This window comes from Gekko japonicus, unplaced genomic scaffold (assembly GCF_001447785.1).
Source record: "Gekko japonicus isolate JY-2015 unplaced genomic scaffold, Gekko_japonicus_V1.1 scaffold430, whole genome shotgun sequence".
NCBI lineage: Eukaryota > Metazoa > Chordata > Lepidosauria > Squamata > Gekkonidae > Gekko > Gekko japonicus.
The window spans coordinates 95,416-113,758 of record NW_015171516.1 but is presented as its reverse complement, the minus strand read 5'-3'; the positions used below and the strand labels follow the sequence as shown (position 1 = coordinate 113,758).

Sequence of the window (18,343 nt, the reverse complement as noted above, 5' to 3'; positions counted from 1 at the left end):
TCTTCTTCTTCTTCTTCTTCTTCTTCTTCTTCTTCTTCTTCTTCTTCTTCTTCTTCTGCTTCTTCTTCTTCTTCTTCTTCTTCTTCTTCTTCTTCTTCCTCCTCTTCCCAGAAATGATAGGGTAGCTCTAGCAATCACCAGAAACTATGGTCAGAGCATCTGGTAACTGGCTGATGCCTTATTTTTCTTTGTAAATTTTCTTTCCAGGATGATTGTGCACCTCCCTTTGGTCCCAGTTTTCTCTGGTCGATCATCTGAGCGTCGGCAGGCAAGGGCTACAATCGGCTGGAGGTCTCCTGCCACAAGTGGGCAAATGGGAACCCTACTCCCATCCAGTGTCTACTGACTGGCTCCTATCCAAGTCAACACCCGTGACCCAAGGCTCTTTTTGTAGCAGGTACACCTTTGCATATGAGGCCACACACCCCTAATGTCGCCAATCCTCCAAGAGCTTACAGAGCTCTTCTTACAGGGCCTCCTGTAAGCTCTTGGAGGATTGGCTACATTAGGGGTGTGTCGCCTCATATGCAAAGGAGTTCCGGCTACAAAAAGAGCCCTGCCCGGGAGTCCTGTCACTTGAGATACAAGACCGTAAGTTTCTCTACTATTTTGAGCAGGAAGCATAGATAGCCAGATGGGGTCGAAAGGCGGAAGTTTTTCTTCCTTAAGAGTGGGATGGTGACCCTGTCACCAGTGAATACACTGGAGGGAAAACAACAACAGCCAATGGTATTGAGGTGCAAGAGCTGATTGGCCTAGAAATACAGGCCTGTAGCCAGGGTTTGGTGCCTTGTGGGGCATTTTTTTTTTCTGATGGGGCTGCCATTATTTTTATGTTAGCTCCAATCCGCCCCCAAGCCCGACTGCCACCGGCCCTCCCTCTCCCTCCCCCCCTCAAGATTTAAAGGGCTCTTCAGCTGATCGGCAGGGGGTCCGTGGCCCGCCGATCAGCTGGAGGGCCCTTTAAACCTTGCAGGAGGGAGGGAGAGGAGTGTGCGCCATCCCCCACTTCTTCTCAAAGGTATTTAAAGGATCCCTTCTTTTTTTTAAAAAAAAAACCTTCTTAAAACAATCTTGTGGGGCTGGCCCTTTCAGGAAGGGGGCAAATAGCCCCAATGTAGCTACAGGCCAGTAGAAATGTAATGGATATTAAATCAGAATCCCTAAACTGGTAAGCATCCTATGTAGGCCTTTGAAGGCCTAAAGGCATATTTATTCCAATGAGCAGTTGACCATAGTGTCCATACATTGCTTTTGGTCTGTTCTGCATTGGCTTTCCCCTCCGTTGTTTTAGCAAACCCACCTTGGAACAGAAATCCCCCTCTGCATTCCACGCTGCTTTCACTTCGTTTGATCATCGGATTTTTATGGTTTCAGTTTCTCAGTTCAGTTTATTGCAATTAGCCATTGGCCGTTACAAAATTAGAAAACACAAATTGCGAACAAGCGATAGGTTAGAGTCAGAATATACAGAAATGCCAAAGATCAGTAACCAAATAGGACTAATTTAATACAGTAGCCTGAATAACGTCCCTTCCCGATGCCACCTTGGAACGTATATTCTTTGCAGCAAGAGCAAATAATGAAACTTTATAAGAGACATACGCATCAATGTCAGATAACAAAAATTATTTCCCCCCCCCCCCTCAACTGGGTTAGGGATTTTTAGGGTACCCTCCAGACTGCATGATGGTTTCACTTCCTTTGATCATCGGGTTTTTATGGTAGCCATCTGCATAGATTTATGGCCGTTTTATGGCCGTTCGGGGGTGACTCTGCAGTCAGTACAGTGTTGTCCCAGGGTATTTGAGGCCAAATCTGCATTTGTCTTTCCCACCAGTGTCCCAGCCTTCTGACTCCGTCTTCAAAAAAAACTGTCTACATTTTCTTTCGTTTTCACACTTCAACTGTGCTATCATACTTTTGCCTGTCTGCATAGGTTTATCGCCCTCTTGTGGCAGCGCCATTGTAATTGTGCCTCCGCACCATTTTAAATTAATCTTCTCCAAACAACTGTCAGACAAGCATAGAGAAAGACGGCGTTGCAGAAGCACGAAACGGATTGAAAAACGCAAATGCAGATTCGACCTGAATGTGGTTTTGAGCTGCATCATTTTCTGTTCCAGGGTGGGTTTGGTAAAACAACGGAGCGAATGCTAGATGCAGACTGGGCCTTTGTCTTACTGTCATCTCTGGTGTCTAAAGCCCTGCAGAAACCCGCACATTTTGTGTGGTCATCGACAATAGCAGGGTGGGAAAACAAAGCCAATCTGCACCCTGTGAGAAAAGTCACCTCCTTCTCTGCTGCCATCCTTCCCTTCCCTTTCAATCTGAACCCGGAACCAGCCGTGTGTTTAGAATGGGATGAAAGCAGGAAAGCCATCGATTCCTGTTCCCAAACGGCTTTTGTTACCTGCTGTTGCCAAAGGAAAAATAAGGGGGTTTAGTCACTATTTTGTTCCTTATGCAAATCTGATCTATTCATATATATATATTTTCCCCATTTGTAGGATTTCCAGCTGCCTTCGTTGTGGCCTGGGCGGTGGTCCGAGCGATGGTGGCAGACTCAAGGTCAGTGGGAAAGGTAAAAGTGTGGTGCAGAGAGGCAGCGTTGTGTGGTGGCTGGCTAGTGCATCTAGACTAGGGTCTAAGAGACTTAAGGTGTACATCCTCACTCTGCCATGGGAGATTGCACGGTGCCCTTGGGCCAGTCACATACTCTCTGCCTAGCCTACCTCACAGGGGTGTTGTGAGGACACAATGGAAAAGAGGAGAATGTTTTAAGCTGCCTCGGTACCCCACTGGGGGGACAGGCAAGGTATAAATAACATAAAGAAAATAATAAATACTCGATTGTCCTTTTTGTTTATGTGTAGTTGGGTTGAGAAGGTTTCAGCAAGATGTTTGCATAATGAAGGTGGTGACATCCATAGGAACATAAATAAACTCTGCTGGATCAGACCAGTGGTCCAGCTAGTCCAGCATCCTGCCTCACACAGTGGCCAACCAGTTCCTCTGGAGGGCCAGCAACAGGGCAGAGAGGCCAAGGCCTTCCTAAGAACATCAGAAGAGCCCTGCTGGATCAGACCAGTGGTCCATCTAGTCCAGCATCCCATCTCACACAGGGGCCAACCAGTTCCTCTGGAGGGCCAACAACAGGGTAGAGAGGCTGAGGCCTTCTCCTGATAAGAACATAAGAAGAGCCCTGCTGGATCAGCCCAGTGGTCCATCTAGTCCAGCATCCCGTCTCACACAGGGGCCAACCAGTTCCTCCGGAGGGCCAACAGCAGGACATAGAGGCCGAGCCCTTCCCCTGATGTTGCATCCTGCCTCTGGGACTCAGAGAATTAGTGCCTCTGAATGTGGAGGTCCCCCTCAGTCACCATAGTATAAGAACATAGGGACTGCTGATGGAGAGAAGGGTAACCAATTTTAAATCACTGTGATTTTTTTACACCATTCCCTTTTGTGGTGGGGGGGGAGTATCTCAGATACACTAAAAACAGATGTAAACTTTTCTCATGTTCATTCAGTTTTATCCAATTTCCCCCCCTGGTGATCTTTTCTTATTTACTTATTTTACGAGATTGATATCCCACCTTTCAGCCCAATCGGGCCCACCAAGGCAGCCAGCAACCAATAGCAGAACAGGATAAAAACACACCTTGGAATGAGTTAAAAACAAAATCAAAATACGTACATGGAAAAAGACAAATGTCAATTAAAAATGTCCCACAAGAAGGAGGAGTTATTGAGGGAATGATGCAACTAATGAGCAATGTTCCCTCTAAGCTGTGGAGTCTTGTGAGCAAAAATTCTACTTTGTGAGCTACTGGCATTAAAGTTGTGAGCAAGCGATTTGTCTACTGCATAAATTAGCTTGCTCTGGAGCCCTCCTTCCTGAGCTAAGACAAAAATGTGTGAGCTAGAGGCTAAAAAACTGTGAGCTAGCTCACACTCACTCAGAGGGAACACTGCTAATGAGTCCCACCCCTCTCATGGACACACAAAGTTGCCTTCTACTGAATCAGACCCTTGGTCCAGCAAGGTCAGTATTGTCTACTCAGACTGGCAGCAGCTCTCCAGGGTCTCAGGCAGCGGTCTTTCCCATCACCTACTGCCTAGTCCTTTAATTGGAGATGCAGGGGATTGAAACTGGGACCTTCTGCATGCCAAGCAGAGACTCTACCACTGAGCCAAGCAGAGACTCTACCCCTCTCCCCTACTTATCATTCATGTTTTTCATAAGCAAAAGGTAGGTATGTGATGCCGTTTCAACTCAGTAATCTCAGTTTAATGTTTGTTTGTTTAAAAAATAAATCCCAGAAAAGAATTTCTCAACTGGAACTAAGTGCATTATTTTGAATGGTGGGTAGCTTGGTGTGGTAGTTAAAAGCAGTGGACTGTAATCTGGAGAACTAGGTTTGACTCCCCACTCCTTCACATGAAGCCAGCTGGGTGACCTTGGGCCAGTCACATTTCTCTCAGAGCTCTCTCAGCCCCACCTACGTCACAGGGGCTGATTTCGCACAAGGACCTGAGCCACCGTCACACCTCCCTTAGGTCAATTTCCCACTCGAAGCCGCGTGGCCGCATTTTGACCCGCGGCTTCGCCCGATTTCCCTCCCCAGTTTCATGATCCTGTTTTTTGAGGATCACGAGACCACGGGGAAAATCGGGCGAAGCCGCGGGTCAAAATGCGGCCGCGCGGCTTCAAGTGGGAAATTGACCGATGGAGGCGGGGCAAAGGGAGGCGTGACAGCGGCACAGCTCCTTGTGCAAAATCCGCCAGGGTGTCTGTTGTGGGGAGAGGAAGGGAAGGCGATTGTAAATCACTCTGAGACTCCAGGTAGTGAAGAGCAGGGTATAAAAACCAACTCTTATTCTTCTTCTTTCCTACAATCCCATGTGTAGGGATTCTCACCAGGCGATTTCTCACTACAGCTGCCTCGCAGCACAGCCGCCGCCGTTTGCCCTGACACAAACATGTCAATTTCACACCCGAAGCTCTGGGGGCTGCATTTTGACTCAAGGCTTCGCCCGATTTCCTTTGCAGTTTCGTGATCCTGGTTTTTGAGGATCATGAAACTGCGGAGGAAATCGGGCGAAGCCTCGGGTCAAATGCAGCCCCGCAGCCTTGGGTGTGAAATTGACATGTTTGTGTTGGGGCAAACGGCGCGGCGCTGCGAGGCAGCTCTAGTGAGAAATCGCCCACCAAGTTGGTTGGAATTTCCACCTTGATGAACGGCTCTCACCATCCTCCTTCCGTTCTTTTTCTGCCTCTATAGCAGCCCAAGGAGAATTGAGACCTCTGCTTTTTCTCCTGTGAACCTGACTGGTTGCTAATTTCCCCCCATCTTGTTCTGGTCTGCTTTGCACCTCTGTGAAAACAAAGGAACACACCTTTGGCTCACCTTCATGCCTTTATCTCCTCAGCCTTCCCCTGCCCATTGGGTGTCATTGTCAGAGGCAATGTCAGTGCAGAATCCCACAGCTGGGCAACTCCCACACAGGAGGCCTCTTGATTGGAGATTTTGGGCCCTGCAACCAAGCCGCGGGGCAGGAGGGGCCCATGTAGGGATGCCAGCCTCCAGGTGGGGCCTGGAGATATCCCGCTTTTACAACTGATCTCCAGACTACAGAGATAAATTCCCCTGGAGAACATGGCTGCTTTTGGAGGGCAGACTCCGTGGCATCCTACCATGAGGAGGCCCCTCCCCCTCCCCTAGGCCTGTTGTCCCTAGGCTCCACCCCCAAAATCTTCAGACATTTCCCAACCCAGAGCTGGCTACTATATTTCAGCCCCACCTACCTCAGAAGGTGCCTGTTGCGGAGAGAGGAAGGGAAGGTGATTGTAGGCTGCTTTGAGGCTCTTTAAGGTAGAGGAAAGCAGGGTATTAAAACCTACTCTTGAGAGCTAGGGTGGTTCAGTGGTTAAGGGCAATGGACTCTAATCTGGTGAATCAGGTTCGATTCCCTGCTCCTCCACATGAGGCCTGCTGGGTGACCTGGGGCCAGTCACCATTCTCTCAGGCCTCTCTCAGCCCTACCTGCCTCACAAGGGGCCTGTTGTGGGGAAGGGAAGGGAAAGGAAGATGATTGTAAGACACTCTTAGGCTGTGGTCACACAGACTAAATAATCCACTTTCAATCCATTTTCAGTGCCCTTTCCAACGGGAATTTTACTATGTGAACTGGCAAAATCCAGTTTGAAAGTCGATTGAAAGTCGATTATTTAGTGTGTGTGACCACAGACTTATAGACTCCTTAACATACAGAAAAAACAGGTATAAAAACCTGTTCTTCTTTTCTTCTTCTATTTAGATAACATAGAGAATAGGGTAATATGTGTAAACTTGAGATAACTGTCAAAAGAACATAAGAACATAAGAGACGCCAATGTTGGATCAGGCCAAAGGCCCATCCAGTCCAACACTCTGTGTCACACAGTGGCCAAAAATACCAGGTGCCATCAGGATGTCCAGCAGCGGGGCCAGGACACTAGAAGCCCTCCCACTGTTGCCCCCCCCAAGCACCAAGAAGACAGAGCATCACTTGCCCCGGAGTCCCTATCTATACCTTGTGGCTAATAGCCACTGATGGACCTCTGCTTCATATGCTTATCTAATTCCCTGTCTCCTCTGCACATACACCCACAGACTGATTTCACACATGTTACTTACCCTGTTTACTAGCGGGGTAGTTTTCCCCGGACCACTTAAACTAATTTCTCATTAGAGTTCTTGGCACGTGGCTGTTTTCAATCTGCTCTCGGAGTTCGATTTCCTTGGCGAGGTTTCCTGTGGCTTCCTGCGGCTTCCTGCGTCCTCCCTCCTCCCACTCCCCTGTCTTCGCCCTCTTAAACCCTCCCCTTTCCCCTCCCACCTTTTCTCCGCACGGCAACAGGAAACTTCTTGGAAATCAAGGATTGAGCTGTGCCGGAGCAAAACGGAGGAAGCTGCGGGTCAAAGGGCGGCCGCGGGACAAATGGTGTGAAATTGACCAGAAGAAGTGGAGGGAAAGGAGGAGCAAGCCCGGGACAAAGGCTAGGTGTGAAATCAGTCACAAAGAAACCAGAGTAAAATGCTGTTCCTACCAGATTTTCACATTCCTAGTGCACAGGGTTATATGGGAGGAGATGAGTTTTGTAGAAAGAAATGGCCCATGGGGCCGAGAAATCCAGGGGGAAGGAAATGTTTCAGACAGAATGCTGCCTCAAATTCCACCTGCCCGCCCCCCATCTGCCCTCTTAAGAACCTGGTTTATAAAGGACACAATCCAACCTCTGTCCCACTGACACTGGGTTCCTCATGACCAACGAAGGCAGCGCAGAAAGGAAGCACTTTCTCCCCATGGTTCCACATATGGGTCAGAACCTTCTCTTATTGATTTAGAAGAATCTGAAAACATTTAGGACAAAACTCTCTTTTAAAAAGTGCCTCAGCAGAGATAGCGAGAATGGGAGGCTTTTTTTCACACACCCGGCCGTACACTCACACCGATGCTCCCTCTAAGCTGTGGAGTCTTGTGAGCAAAAATTCTACTTTGTGAGCTACCGGCATTAAAGTTGTGAGAGAGCAATTTGGCTACGGCATAAATTAGTTTGCTCTGGAGCCCCATCCTTCCTGAGCTAAGACAAAAATGTGTGAGCCGGAGGCTAAGGAACTGTGAGCTAGCTCACGCCCACTCAGCTTAGAGGGAACACTGACTCACACTAGTAAAAGCCGTGAGCGTCTTGGAACTCAAGGTGCGTAATGAATAGGTGCCTAAGGAAGGCATAGGTGAAGAATCGCTGGGCATTAAAGACATGTTTTGGTGGTTTAAAACGATGCCACATATGTTTGCATTTCCTGAGACCTTTGAAGAGAAGGTTAGGGACGAGTGGGCTTTCCCAACCTCTGTTAGATTTTGCTCTGGGCACACACTAGACATTTACATTCATTCCCTATGAATACTACTGATCTGATGTGTACTCCTTTGATCCGTGCCCCTGTAGCCCCCTTGATTTCGGGCTCAGCTGTGTACTAAAATTATGGCAGGGGTACTAATTAACACCATGAAATTCTCCTCTGGGGCTATAGCATCTTCTGTACTGCCCAGGTGCTGCCTTTGGCTCCAGAACTGGGCAGTGGATGCAGCCACCAAAATCAGCTTGGCTGGTACCCCATATTCTGGAGGACAGTGTTTGGAGAGAAATTCGATAAATTACTTGTTGAAACAAAGAATAAGAAGCAGGCCAACAACAAAGATAGCAGGTGTCCTGAGGGCTCTTCCAAGGTTTCAAGGTCAATATAACAGAACCAGCTGGTACAGATATAAAATTAATTTCAGATCACAGTCCAGTGTTACCAGCTGTGGACATTTTCCCAACTCCGCCCGAGGAAATAACTGTACAACAACACCGTAAATGGTACGGAGCCATTCAAACCCCTTGCTTTCTGCTCCCCGCCGTTCAGCAGTTTTTCAGGAAGAGCAGAAGCAGGGGTTTAAATGGCTTGGAGATGCCATGAACTGCCTTAAAATTTGTGGAAGTTCGTGGCGGCTCTTCAGTTAGCGAACATCGCTTCGTGAACCACGAACCAGCCAAAATTCATGACGAACTTTTGTTTGTGAGCTGGTTCGTGCCCATCCCTACCTGAAACTTAATATTCTATACAGGCAGATAGCCAGATTTCTATCTATTGTATCAACGGAGGATGGCACTCCTCTGAAAGGGAATCCTTGGGTTAAAATTAGCTTCATATCATTTCTCTGTCTTACCATCCAATGGTACCTCATTTTCTATCTTGGGGACTTCATGATGTACTTCAAGCCCTCAACAAGTCTCTGTTTGAACCTTTGCAGGAAGTACCTCTAGAACACCTTACCCTTCACATTTTATTTCTGGTGTCAATTACTTCAGCTAAGAGAGTCTGTGAGATCAACACACTCTCCATTCACGTGGGTCTTTTTATATTTCACAGCGATAAAGTGGTACTTCTCCTTGCTATGACATTTCATTTATTCTGGCGTTCAGCTCGACCTTCCACAACAGTTAAGCAATCAGCTTACCTTCGTCTTCTCCAAAGCCCAGCCAATCCAAAGGAGAAGAACTGATACACTTTGGATAGATTCAGGCGGGTAGCCAAACAAAGTTTGAGTCCAGTGTGACCTTTCCTTTAAGGCCAACAAAGTTCTGTTGAAGGTATAGGCGCACTTCTTCAGATACTTTGGATCGTTGCAGAGTCTGGCACATTTACATTAGGAGAACTTCCCCTTTCCAGAAATCTGAATCCTTCTTTATTGCCTTCAACTGCATAGTCAAGATGGGGGAAATCTCCAAATCATCCTTGAGGTAGTGGCGTTTCCGCGACTTCCGAAAACTCAAGAAATGCAGCCAACAGAAGGCATTACTGTACGTTCTGTAAGAAATGCATCCATCTATGGGGCCTGTGAGGAGCTGTGGTGGCACAAGTGGTTAAGACGCTGAACTGCAGGCTGTCAGCAGTTCAGCAGTTCGAGACCCGAGTGTGCCGCATGATGGAGTGAGCTCCCATCTCTAGTTCCAGCTCCTGCCAACCTAGCAGTTCGAAAGCAAGAAATTGCAAGTAGATAAATAGGTACCACTTCAGTGGGAAGGTAGCAGCGTTCCGTGCGCCTTGGCATTTAGTCATGCCGGCCACATGACCACGGAAACGTCTTCGGACAGCGCTGGCTCTTCGGCTTTGAAACAGAGATGAGCACCGCAACCCTAGAGTCGGACTCGACTGGCTTTCGAGCAAGGGAACCTTTACCTTTACCTTGATGTGGCCTGTAACACCAATGCTCTGTTAGCAAACATATGCAGAGTGGTGATGTGGACTTTAATCAGCCTCTACAAGCTGGGCATTATCACCTCAGGGGATGCAGCCGATAACAGTGTGTTCTGGAGCTCTGGGGTCAACAGTTCCTCCCTCCCATTCTATGCATAGCTTTTTAACATCCCAGCATTCAAAATGATGCCTTCAATTCCAAATGAGAATGGAACATCGGCTATCCATTCTGAAGGTTCCTTCTATCTGGAGCCTTCGAGTATCACTTTGTTCCACCTTATAGGTGGTTAATCCAGGGACGTAACGGCCAACTGTACCTATCCTTTCTCTATTCTCTCTGTGTTTTCATGCATATACTTATTGCTGTAATCATCCTTCTCATTATGCAATCTGCTCATTGCACCTGTTTCTTCTAATGTGGTTATTTATACCTGTAGACACAGACGGTCTTTTGCAATTTTTAAAATATATGGCAGCAGGAGTTGTCAAACTGAAGGAGGGCACCACCTATGGACAGAAACAGAAATTGCAACCAACTTCCTGCTTCTCTACCGGTGATGGGACAGGTGGTCCCCATCTTTCAAAATGTTGCCCTCGACCCTGGCCTGGATAGCCCAGACAAGCCCAATCTGGTCAGATCTTGGAAGCTAAGCAAAGTCGACTCTGGCAAGTACTTGGATGGGAGACCTCCTTGGAATACCAGCAGTTGGGAGACGGGGGCAGGCTTTACTCAGCCACCTCTCTGAATATCCTACAGGTCCCCAGTAGGGGTCAGTCACCAGAGGTCTCCATGACTTCCAGGTGCACACACAATCACCAGAGGTTGCCATAAGAACATAAGAGAAGCCAATGTTGGATCAGGCCAATGGCCCATCTAGTCCAACACTCTGTCACACAGTCTCATTGTGCACAGAAATACTCTCTGTAATGCTAATATGGGTAGTTCCATGCACAATGAGCTTTGTGAAACTTTATAACGTCCTTTAGTACTTTGCAGCAACTTGGAATGAACGTAGAAGCTGACTGAAGAACTCAGGTATTCTGAAATTGATGTTTTACAATATGATGATATTCTGGAAGAAGATATCCGAAACGAAGATAATAATCTGGAGACTTTGTTGAATGAACGAAAATTAGACACAATCATTTTTTTTTTTTGTATTGTACATTGCATCTTTATTTGCTTAATGAAATCCTTCTAGGTTGTATTAGCATTGTTGTACACAGTTGTTTTCTGTCTTGATCCCAAGCCTGTATGAAGCCAAACTAAGGCCTTTTTAAAGGATAGCATAGCAGGCCTTCTCCCGGGCAACAAGGCGATATTCTGAATTCGTCTCACGCAGAAGGGACATTTGCATCCAGATGATCAATCATTGGGACGAAGCAACAGCAAGCGCCCGAGGAACTGACAAGATAGTATGATGTGCTGAAAACCGTTCCAATGAATTGACAGTGTCTAAACCACATCCCTTGAGGGGGGAAATGCATTAGGCTTCAGGCTGCTTGCTGGCTCAGCTTTCCCAGGGAAGTGAAGTCTAAGAACATCCCTTCTTTTCTTTTCTTTTTCAACATCTTTATTGAAGTTTTGAAAGTCCATACAATCATTAATACAAGTAATAACCACTTCCTTTTTTACTCTACATAAATTTTTGAGTACTAATAACATCACATTTAATACATCAAACTTTTGGAACATATGAATAGTTTACATATATCCTGTTATGATGAACACTTGAAAGTCATTTCGTTTTGAGCAATAAGTGATATAACAGTAAAACCATTAAACATTGGATTTTAGAAAAACCAACTAATAAGACTTATCTATACGTGAATTTTTGATTTGATGGAGTATAATATAAACTGTATTGTGTTATACCATCAATTCCTGACTAAAGAAAAATCTACTAAATACCCCCTTTCATAACCATTTGATGTATTCCTCCCAAGAAGGTGGAATAAATTTTTCTTTTCCTAAAAAGGTAAGGATAGGAAACCACTTTGCACTAAACTTTAAATCAGGCTGGCCCGTTTTTACAGTGTAGCATCTCCCAGTGATAGATTCTTATGAAGAAGGAGGAGGAGGAGGAGATTGGATTTATATCCCGCCCTTCACTACCCAAAAGAGTCTCCAAGTGGCTTACAATCTCCTTTCTCTTCCCCTCCCCACCAGTGTTCCCCCTAAGCTGAGTTAGTGTGAGCTAGCTCACAGTTTTTTAGCCTCTGGCTCACACATTTTTGTCTTAGTTCGGGAAGGATGGCTCTAGAGTGGTGATGGGCAACACTCGGAGTGGCGGTGGGCAACAGGAGCTCCGAGTGGGGCATCACCTGCTCCCACGGGGACTTGGCGGCAGCACTGCATTAGTTCTGCTCCCAGCAGTCACAGTGGAAGGGCTGGAGGCCCCTTGTGGTCAGGAGCAGTGTTCCCTCTAAGCTGAGTTAGTGTGAGCTAGCGCACAGATTTTTAGCCTCCAGCTCACGCGTTTTTGTCTTAGCTCAGGAAGGGACGGCTCCAGAGCAAACAAATTTATGCAGAAGCCAAATCACTGACTCACAACTTTAATGCCAGTCGTTCACAAAGTAGAATTTTTGCTCATGAGACTCCACGGCTTAGAGGGAACATTGGTCAGGAGTTCCCTGTTCTCCAGCTTCCACTCAGGTCTGCAGGACGGTTGCTAAGAAGAGGCTCCCACACTCTCGTCCAAGAATCTCACGCAAAGCAGCAGGGCAGCTTCTTTCCTTTTACGTTCAAGAAAGGACGTTGAGGGAGGGAAGGCAGGATCTCGTCAGAACTCAGAAGCTAAGCCGGGTCAGAGCTTGGATGGGAGACCACCACGGAGGACTCTGCAGAGGATGGCGATGGCAAACCTCCTCTGCTCCTCGGTTGCCTTGAAAGCCCCTTGTTGGGTATTGGGATATCTGGTGAATAGAGCAGAGTTTTGCCCAGTCATAGGAGCGTGATACTGGGGGCAGTAAATGCATCTCCCAAGAAGTAGATGGCCAAAGAGGTCAGCTTACATTGATCCAAGTAGATCCAGTCCACATTCGGGTTGCAATCAAAGGAAGAGGAAGAGGAGCCCAATCTAAAGAGCACTTTCCCTGTCACAAATAGGCCAGCTTGTCCACCATCATGTGTGGGGGAGGAGGAGGGGCATTGTTTCCACAGGAGAGACCTGCGGAGACCTGTGTCTCCGCGAAAGGCCATGTGCATAGAGTAGGGCTACCAGCCCCGAGGCCTGGGCGGGGTTTCCCCTGCTCCTGGGGGGAGGGTCTAATCCACCTCCGGCAGCTGGCTGGTGGGGGAAGACCCGCCCCCCAAAGCCCCACCCCCAAGCCACAGCCACGCCTCTCCCCCTGCCTGCTAGAAGATTTAAAGGGCCTCAGCTGATTGATGGAGAGCCCGTGGCCCGTCGACCAGCTCGAGAGCCCTTTACATCTTTTAGCAGGGAGGGAGTGGGGTGGCTCTGGGTGGTGGCAGTTTGGGGGTGGGGCTTGGGGGCACCCCCACCCACCTCCAGAATGGCCCCCAAATCCCCCTCCAGATTGGCGAGGGGACCTGGCATCCCTAGCAGAGAGTGAGAGGACAAAAGTGGGAGAGAGAGGAGGAAGAAGAAGAGATTGGATTTATACCCTGCCCTTCACTACCCAAAGGTGTCTCAGAGCGGCTCACAATCTCCTTTCCCTCCCCCTCCCCACCACAGACACCCTGTGAGGTCAGTGGGGCTGAGAGAGCTCTCTCGAGAACTACCCTTGAGAGAACAGCTCTGACAGAACTTGTGACTGATCCAAGGTCACGCCAGCAGCTGCAAGCGGAGGAGTGGGGAATCAAACCCGGTTCTCCCAGATTAGAGTCTGCGCACTTAACCACTACACCAAACTGCCTCACTTAACCGCGCACTTAACGACTACACCAAGCTGGGGTCAGAGGTCAGCTCCCAGGTTAAAACAAAGAGAGGCCACCTATTCAAAGCAATAACACCTATATAACCTGACAATGATGTAGAGCCCCCCAGTGTCCAGGCATGGTGAGACACTCACCCCAACATGGGGGTCACTATGAGTTGGCTGTGCTTTGACATCACTACACACACACACACACACACACACACACAAGGATGATGAGCAACGAGAGAGAAAGAGCTTATCTCCACCACATCAGTTTCTTTTTTCCCCTCAATCCTTGCAGCACACTCACCCCGTAGGAAACGTGGGATGGGAGATGTTTGTGACAAAACGTCTTACACAAATGCAGAGAAAACAGACTAATCTTTCTGAGAGCATTAGGCTGAGCAGGCGGTGAAGAAAAACAAGCGCAGGATTTCTTCAGGAGGAACCCAGAAAAATGGGATTTCTCACACTGGTTCCCCGTCAGTCAAAGATGAGGGCAGTGGGGGAAATGCGGCAGATGTTTGTAGTGTGTGAATGGGGCGCTTCAGGATCTTATATCACAATTCTTATGACATAAAGCGCTACGCCGGGGGGGGGGGATGGAAACACTGCAGAGGGGTGTGTGTGTGTATTTGCGTGTGTGTTCCCCCTGAGGAAATTCTTGCCAAGGGATTCTTGACAAATGCCTCATACGAAATATGAGGCATTCCTTTGAACAATGAGTGACATGCTTTGAAAGCATTCTAATCTGTGTTTTCTAATACCCAGGGGTCATTTCCTGCAGGAGTGCACAGGAGCAGAGCTCCGGCAGTAAAGAGCCCATGCAACAAGCCCCGCCCCCGGCTCCCAGCAGCCCTCAGTCAGAGCAAGAAGCAGCCAGGTAAGTTGCAGAGCCCCCCCCCAGCTCCCAGTCCAAAACAGTCCAGTGGCACCTTTAAGACCAAGTTTTATTCTGGTACAAGCTCTCCCTCCTCTGCGAGGACAGATCTGCACATTTCCCCCCCCCCCCAATAGCTAGCAATCCAAAACAGTCCAGTGGAGCCTGAGCGGTGGGTGTTGCCTTCTGACACACTTCCGGTGATGTCAGGGGGTGTGGCATATGCAAATAAGTTATGCTAATGAGTTATGCTAATGAGTTCCTGCATCTCTTTTTCTATGAAATGACCCCTGCTAATACCTATGGTTTGGTAAATCTCCACAGAACGAAGGGAATTTTGTCAGCAGAATAAGAGTTCTTTGTCTCCTCCCTCCTCTGGCATCCCTCCACCCCCGGAAAGACCCCTGAAGTGCTGCTTCTGAGGGATGGGACCTTGGGGTCACTATAGGTAGGAGTCAAGTCTGCGGTGGGAGCACAGAATTGTCACCCCCTCACCTTTTAATTAGAGGAAATGTTCCACAGTATCCACGCCTATGTAAAACTGATTATAATCCCTGTGTACCCTAGACCACAGATGGGGAAACCACACTCCTTTTCATATAGCTCTTGAGTTCAACCCTCATGAGGAAGAGGGGAATTTTCTCACAGGGGCCACACGGAGAAATGTAGACAGCCCGTCCCCTGGGCAGCCTAGCCACTGCTGCTCATCTAAAAGGCAGGGCCTTTTCGGAGTGGCCCCTTGCCAGTGGAATGCCCTGACCCTCAGGCTTGCCTGGCACCTACACTACTTTCCTTTTGGCTCCAGGCAAAAACGTTTCTATTCACCCAGGTTTTTAAATAAAAGGTTTGATCTTTTGAACTTTTTATTGGTTGTGATCAGACGGGCAAGTCGCTCCGATGTCACGGCAGCTCCCTACCAGATTTGAAGTGCATGATTAGACAGCAACATCTGTCATCTCTCCCTTAGTCGTCGTACCCCCGTCCTCAACCCCGACTTTCCCAACAGTGGATAAAGTCTGGTGTTTACAATTGAACATGTCATACCGCGGATTTCCAGGCATCTGATCTCTCCCTTGTGCACTCAAGCCGCTCAGCGAGGTCTGATACTTCTGGTCCCCGACTGCCTATTTTTTTTTCCAGTTAGTGATGTGCACATACCCCCATATCTGTTCTAGTGAATAAGCAGTTATGTGCATGCACACATCAGAGGTTAATTTTTTGGTTTTTTTTTTAAAGAAGCTGCCTGTCTGCCCTCTCTGTGGTGACCATGCAGCGGCGGTCTGAATGGTCAACCATGGGGTGAGGCAGGAATAGGGTGACGTGTCTGATCGCGCCTCTCCAGAACAAATAGCTCTGGAAAAATTAGAGGCGTGGCCAGACCGTGCCAAAGCCTGCCGTCTGATCGCAGCCATAGTCTGCTCCCCCTCCCCATCAAGCTGCAGCCAATTTATACTACCCTAACAGGGTTTTCAAGGCAAGAGGCATTCAGAGGTGGTTGGCCATGGCCCGCCTCTGCGTAGCAACCCTGGACTTCCTCAGTGGTCTCCCGTCCAAGTCCTAACCTGACCCTGCTAAGCTTCCAAGATCTGGCATGAGAGGGCTAGCCTGGCCGATCCAGGGCGGGACAATAATTAAATTCCATCGTGTTGCAGCCAAGGTATGGTGACCCCCAGAGGGTTTTCAAGACAAGAGGTGAACCAAGGGGGTTTGCCATTGCCTGCCTCTGCGTCACCACCCTGGTGTTCCTTGGAGGTCTCCCATCCAAGTACTAGCCAGGGCCGACCCTGCTTAGCTTCCAAGATCTGATGAGATTGGACTAGCCTGGGCCGTCCAGGTCAGGGTAGTCTGCTTTTAGCCTGAGAACTTAAACTGCTCAATGTTTCGTGTTGATTTTATGCTCTGGCCGGATTTTGAAAGGCTGGGTTTTAATCGCTCAGACTCATTTGACATTTTATGTTTCTATTACATTTTTTTCTACGCCAGTTTATGCCGTTTCTCCGGAGTGGTGGCCTAGATATCCTCCAAGTCACCAAATAATACAGAAATATCCCTGGAAGCTACAGTTGTTGGGGCTCTGCAGCTGAGTTTGATTTGGGAGGGAGGGTCCTCCCTCTGTCTGCATACCAAATGAACAGTGCTGAAATGAACAGTGTTGAAACGCTTCCCTTTTTGTGCCCTTTGACTGAGGGAGAAAAAAAGTTGGGTGTGTGTAGAGGTAGAGGGCCTTCAACTTGTAGCCGACTTATAGCAACCCTTTAGGTTTTTCAGGGCAAGAGACATTCAGAGGTGGTTTGCCATGGCCTGCCTCTGCGTAGCAGCTTCTGGGCACCACAGTGTAAGAAGGATATAGAGAAGCTGGAACATGTCCAGAGGAGGGCAAGGAAGAGGATGAGGGGTCTGGAGACCAAGTCCTGTGAGGAAAGGCTGAAGGAGCTGGGAATGTTTAGCCTGGAGAGGAGACGACTGAGGGGTGATATGATAGCCATCTTCAAGCAGTTGAAGAGCCGTCCTATGGAGGATGGTGCGGAGTTGTTTTCTGTTGCCCCAGCAGGTTGGACCAGAATCAATGGGTTGAAATTAAATCGGAAGGGGTTTTGGCTAAACGTTAGGAAGAACTTCCTGACAGAGTGGTTCCTCAGTAGAACAGGCTTCCTCTGGAGATGGTGGGTTCTCCTTCTTTGGAGGTTTTCAAATAGAGGCTCGATGGCCATCTGACAGCAATGCTGATTCTGTGAACTTAGGCAGATCATGAGAAGGGAAGGCAGGAAGGGCTGTATCAGGGCTTAGTTCCATGATTCTATGGTTCCTTGGAGGTCCTCCACCGAAATACTAACCAGGGCTGACACGGCTTAGTTTCCAAGATTTGATGAGATTGGGCCACCCAGGTCAGGTGACATGGATAGATGTGCTTTATCATTGCCTGCCACTGGGTAGTGGACCAAGACTTCCTTGGTGGCCTCCCATCCAAGTACTAACCGTGGCTGACCCTGCTTAGCTTCTGAGATCTGACACAATCGGGATAGCCTGGGCCATCCGGGTCAAGGGCAGAAAAAAAACGATACAAGCAATCTCATGATACACTTATAAACTCTTAAGCAGAAGTACGTTGCGTAAAGCGTGCTAAACAGCATGACACCGTCACATTTATTTGTGACGTTTTGAAGTTAAAAATGCTTACCTTTTTTTTTTTAACATAATGAATGTTACACCTTGGAAGTCGTTCCCATTCCGAGGAGGTTGCCTTGCTCATCTCCCTCAGGCAGAGGCCACAAAGTTTACTTCGTAATGAGTTCCTTTATGCCATCCTCGTGCAGTGACCACTACCCACCTCCCTTCTCTGCAATGGTTTATGCTTTGTCTGCCACATTGATCTATAGAAGAACAGTGCAGGAAGGAGCAGATCTCCTTCTCGAGACACGCACTGTAGGGCCTCGCCCTCTTTTTTAAAAAATAATTTATTTATTGGGTTTTTTCGTATTGACAAAAAAAAAGATTTGGACTTAACAAAAATATTCAAGTAAGCAGATATCTTCTTCAGCATTTACATAAGCATCTCTACTTTAGGCACTGTTTGCACATCATCTGAACCTTTTTCTCATTAATTTTAACCAGCGTTTAACTCTTTCAACCAATTATAAAAAACTATACCAACACTTTTCATAATTCTCTAAATTTTTGTCTTCGATGATACAGGTTACTTTTTTCCATTTCTGCTATATCCAATAGTTTAAAAACAATTTCATCTTTAGAAGGAGTTTTGCTTTCCTTCCATCTCTTGGCAAATACGATT

The 18,343-nt window shown here is 47.8% G+C and overlaps 1 protein-coding gene across 1 annotated transcript in view; it reads left to right on the top strand.

Annotated features, from left to right (window-relative positions):
• Window positions 1-18,343, top strand: part of PTH2R (parathyroid hormone 2 receptor) — a 106,607-nt gene that overhangs the window by 43,852 nt on the left and 44,412 nt on the right. The window contains exon 9 of the mRNA XM_015419381.1: window positions 2,511-2,571. Within this exon, the coding sequence (XP_015274867.1) occupies window positions 2,511-2,571 (61 nt within the window). The remainder of the gene's footprint in view (window positions 1-2,510; window positions 2,572-18,343) is intronic.